The sequence below is a fragment of the Papio anubis genome, unplaced genomic scaffold, assembly GCF_008728515.1.
Source record: "Papio anubis isolate 15944 unplaced genomic scaffold, Panubis1.0 scaffold2658, whole genome shotgun sequence".
NCBI lineage: Eukaryota > Metazoa > Chordata > Mammalia > Primates > Cercopithecidae > Papio > Papio anubis.
In genome coordinates, this window is record NW_022162737.1 from 1 (window position 1) to 4,488 (window position 4,488).

The following is a 4,488-nucleotide window of genomic DNA, read 5'->3' on the forward strand; positions in this document are numbered from 1 at the left end:
GCCAACACCCATCGTCCTGTCTTTCAGAGCTCCCACTATACAGTGAATGTTAATGAGGACCGGCCGGCAGGCACCACAGTGGTGCTGATCAGCGCCACGGATGAGGACACAGGTGAGAATGCCCGCATCACCTACTTCATGGAGGACAGCATCCCCCAGTTCCGCATCGATGCAGACACAGGGGCCGTCACCACCCAGGCTGAGCTGGACTACGAAGACCAAGTGTCTTATACCCTGGCCATTACTGCTCGGGACAACGGCATTCCCCAGAAGTCCGACACCACCTACCTGGAGATCCTGGTGAACGACGTGAATGACAATGCCCCTCAGTTCCTGCGTGACTTCTACCAGGGCAGTGTCTGTGAGGATGTGCCACCCTTCACTAGCGTCCTGCAGATCTCTGCCACTGATCGTGATTCTGGACTTAATGGTAGGGTCTTCTACACTTTCCAAGGAGGCGACAATGGAGACGGTGACTTTATTGTCGAGTCCACATCAGGCATCGTGTGAACGCTGCAGAGGCTGGATAGAGAGAACATGGCTGAGTATGTCTTGTGGGCATATGCAGTGGACAAGGGGATGCCCCCAGCCCGCACGCCCATGGAAGTGACAGTCACTGTGCTGGATGTGAATGACAATCCCCCTGTCTTTGAGCAGGATGAGTTTGATGTGTTTGTGGAAGAGAACAGCCCCATTGGGCTGGCTGTGGCCCGGGTCACAGCCACTGACCCCGATGAAGGCACTAATGCCCAGATTATGTACCAGATCATGGAGGGCAACATCCCTGAGGTCTTCCAGCTGGACATCTTCTCTGGGGAGCTGACAGCCCTGGTAGACTTAGACTACGAGGACCGGCCTGAGTACGTCCTGGTCATCCAGGCCACGTCAGCTCCTCTGGTGAGCCGGGCTACAGTCCACGTCCGCCTCCTTGACCGCAATGACAACCCACCAGTGCTGGGCAACTTTGAGATCCTTTTCAACAACTATGTCACCAACCGCTCAAGCAGCTTCCCTGGGGGTGCCATTGGCCAAGTACCTGCACATGACCCTGATATCTCAGATAGTCTGACTTACAGCTTTGAGCGGGGAAATGAACTCAGCCTGGTCCTGCTCAATGCCTCCACGGGCGAGCTGAAGCTGAGCCGCGCGCTGGACAACAACCGGCCTCTGGAGGCCATCATGAGCGTGTTGGTGTCAGGTAAGGAAGGGTCCAGGTGGCGCTGGGGTGGGGGTAGCTCACGGGGAGGGTCCGGGCAGCCACTGGAGGTAGGGCACGATCCAGGAAGCAGCTACAGACCCACCTCCCTACCCAATGCCTGGCACAGAGCGGGAGGGGGCAAGAGCCAGCTTGGGAAGAAGCCCCAGGAATCCCGGCGGCTGGCGCAGGCCCCGCCTTCCGCCAGGCTGGGCTGGGCTGCTTCGGTTGGCTGCCCCCACTGTCTACCAGCCTGTGACGTGGTCGGGGAAGTGTTGTGAGGCTGCGCCGGCTATGGCTGCCAAGAATTGTGAAAAAAGGCGCGTGGAAGCCTGGGGGCCAGGAGAGCTGGGGGAAGGGTAGAGAGGACCGTGGCGCAGGAGAGGAGGCGAGGCCAGGGCCCCTTCACCCCCATCAAGATATTCCTGCAGTCTCATACAGCCTTTGGCAGAAATGGGGACCATGGGAGCACAGGGCTGCCGCTACCCAGGGGTCAGGACCCTGCAGTCCTCTTCTGGCCCCTTTTGCCTCCTGGCTGAGCTGCAGAATCGGCTGACATGGACTTTGTCTAGCGCATTCTTTTCCCTCCAGGCAGAAAGAGCCTAGCCTGGCTCCGCCTTCAGAGCTCCCACAGGAAGTGAGGCTAGAGCTCATTGTCTGTCCAAACAGACCCCACTTTCAGAGTCCGTGGTTCGGGTCTGGCTTGGAGGAGGGGCTGCAATGAAGCTGGGGGGCAAGCTGAGGCCTTCTGGGCCCCCTTGCCACCCCACGGGCTGTTCTTAGGGTGCCAGGCCTTCCTTTCCTGCTGGCTGTGACCTGGCCAAGCTCTAGGAATGGAGTGTAGGGACCAGGACAGGCCAGGGGACTGGTGGGCTTTGAGGGCAGAGACCCCAAGGCACCTGATCTGAGGACAAAACAGAGTCCCAGGGCGTGGGAGCCTGGCGGGATCCCAGGCTGGGGCATTCCTGCTGCTTGGCCAAGCGCTCAGCCTACAGACTCCCTGGACAGCAGGGCTGGGGGAGGAGAGTTGGAGGGGGTTGGTGACAGTATTCTGCCTTTTTTTATCAGCTGTGGGGAGCCAGAGGTAGCAGCAGGGAGAGGACCACACCCAAGTTGCTGAGTGCCTTCCCCAAGCCAGGGAACAACTGAGACCCTCATGAGGGGATGCTGTTAGCTGCACCCCAGGGGTGGGTCAGGTCACACCCCCTCTAGGCAGCCTTCAAACCCGTCAGGGAAGGGAGGAAAAGAAGAGGCTGACAGGCCCCTACTTCCACCCCAGGGAGTGTGGCCTGAAGGCAAAGGAAGGGTATGGGAGAGTCAGGGCGTGGCCTCACTCAGGGTCCTTGCTGGACAGATGCCTCCCTGCCCCACCCCTCAAGGTAGCCACAGGAAGCAGGAAGCAGGAGCTTTTCAGGGATTGTGGCTGAGGTTCTGAGCCTCCAGAGACTTCAGTTTCGCCTCCAGGAGGAGGAAGTGGGAGGCTGAGCTCCTGTGTCCTCAGCTGTGCCTGGGCACTTGAGGCGGTGGGAAGGAGGGCCTCTCCCTCTGGTCCTCCACACCCAGCCTGCCCTTGGTGAGTGTGGCCAGACACTAAGTGATGGGGGCGGAGAAGCGCCCCCACTAGGCTTTCCGTCTCCCACCAGGGCAGAGCCCCAGACCTTGGTTCCCTAGTCTAGAGAAGGCTCAGGGCAACATCCAGGAGGGCTTCTCCTGGCCTGGCAGCTCTGGCCCCACCCTCTCCCTTCCGCCCTGACCCTTGGAGGCAGTCACCACGGCAACCCCAAAGTTCAGGGAGGCCAGGGTGAGGGGGAGCTGACTCCCACTGCCCCTTTGTTTTCCTCCTCTTGTTCTTTGTCTCTTCTTTCTTTCCCGCCCCTGCCCATGCGGGGCCTTGCAGCACTGCCTCTCTCCGGTGCCCTCTCCCTGCTCCTGTGGCTCTCCTGCTCTCCCACTTGCCCATCGCTGGCTCTTCCTGGGGCTTTGTCTTCCCCTGTTTGGTCTCCGTTCCCCTGTTTGGTCTCCGTGTTTGTGCCTCCCCGTCTTCCTCCCTATGGCTGCGGCTGTCCCAGCCTGGGCCGATGGCTCTCCTGGAGCCTGAATTCTCCTCGCCTCTTTCTTCCTCTGCTCGGACACACAGCAGCTCCTGTCCATGGTCTGGGCAGCTCCCAGAACAGCAGAGCCCTCTTGGCCTCCAGCCTCCGCTGGCACATCTGCCAGGGGAAGAGAGGTTGGGAGGCTGACCGGGACCTGGCGCTTTTCCAGGTGTGGCTGGCTAAGCTTGGGGCACAGGTGGCATTTCCTGGGGTCAGAGGCCATCCTAGCGCTTTCTTTTCTGTTCAGGAAGACAGCTTAGGCAATGCACTCCCCACCCCTGTTCCCACCCTGCCTTTGCACCTGAGGGGTGACCTAGGTCAAGGCAGGGGAGGGGGACACAGAAAGGAGAGAGCAGTGGGTTGACTGTTGGGGTTGGGGACAATAGCAGAGGGGGCAGGTGGCCACAGATGGTGAACCAGATGGGCAGCAACAGAGACATGCTGGGAGAGGGGCCCAGGCGGGGCCTAAGACGATGGCGGTGGGGGACACAGCGAGGAGTGTTCGTTCCCAGGGCTGAGTGGTGGCAAAGTTTCTCCTGCTCCGTGGCTTTGGTTGCCCTCTCGTCTCTTAATCAGTTGTGGGCACAGTGTGTGGAGTCTTGGGCTGCTTCTGCCTGGAGGGAATATCTGGTCGAGGAATCATTAAGCAGATGTACCAGGTATACAAGAGCCCTGTGCCAGCTGAGCACCCTAGTGGGTGCGGGGAAGTCTGAAACAGAGAGGAAAGTAGAGCCTGATGACATAAATCTGGGCAGGCTTCCTGGAGCAGGTGAGCTCAGGAGAGGTTAGAAGACTCGGAGGACTGTGGGCTGGTGTCTAGGTGGGAAGGAACAGCCTGTGGAACAGCTTTGAGACGAGAGCAGGAGGAACAGAAGTGGGTGATGACAAGCGGGCTTACTGGTGATAGCTGGTGAGAACAAGCAAGTGGTGAGGCTGGAGGGTAGGTGGGCAGTGGGCCGAGGACACGGCTGAGATGGGGCTCTGCCTTCAGCCTTCCCGGCTTCAGCTGAGCCACCGCTGGTATAGTCAGTCACCCCAAGTAGGTACAGTACAGATGCAGAATTTGTCCCCATGTTCCTCACCTACTCACACCCCCCCCAGAAACATGGGCTCCTGCCCCATTACTGCTAGGGTAAGCATTCGCTCTTTATGTCTAGTTGGGCTCCCCCTGCTATGTGGTTTTTGTTTGTTTGTTTGTTT

General features: G+C 59.4%; 1 protein-coding gene across 1 annotated transcript; it reads left to right on the forward strand.

Annotated features, from left to right (window-relative positions):
* Nucleotides 1-3: 3 nt before the first annotated feature.
* On the forward strand, nt 4-4,482 carry LOC116272935 (cadherin EGF LAG seven-pass G-type receptor 2-like; the record flags this gene model as incomplete). The annotated part of the gene is given in 1 exon segment (XM_031661851.1): nt 4-4,482. A coding segment is annotated over 1 exon segment (1,473 nt), but the record flags the coding sequence as incomplete, so codon positions are not given.
* Nucleotides 4,483-4,488: the final 6 nt, after the last annotated feature.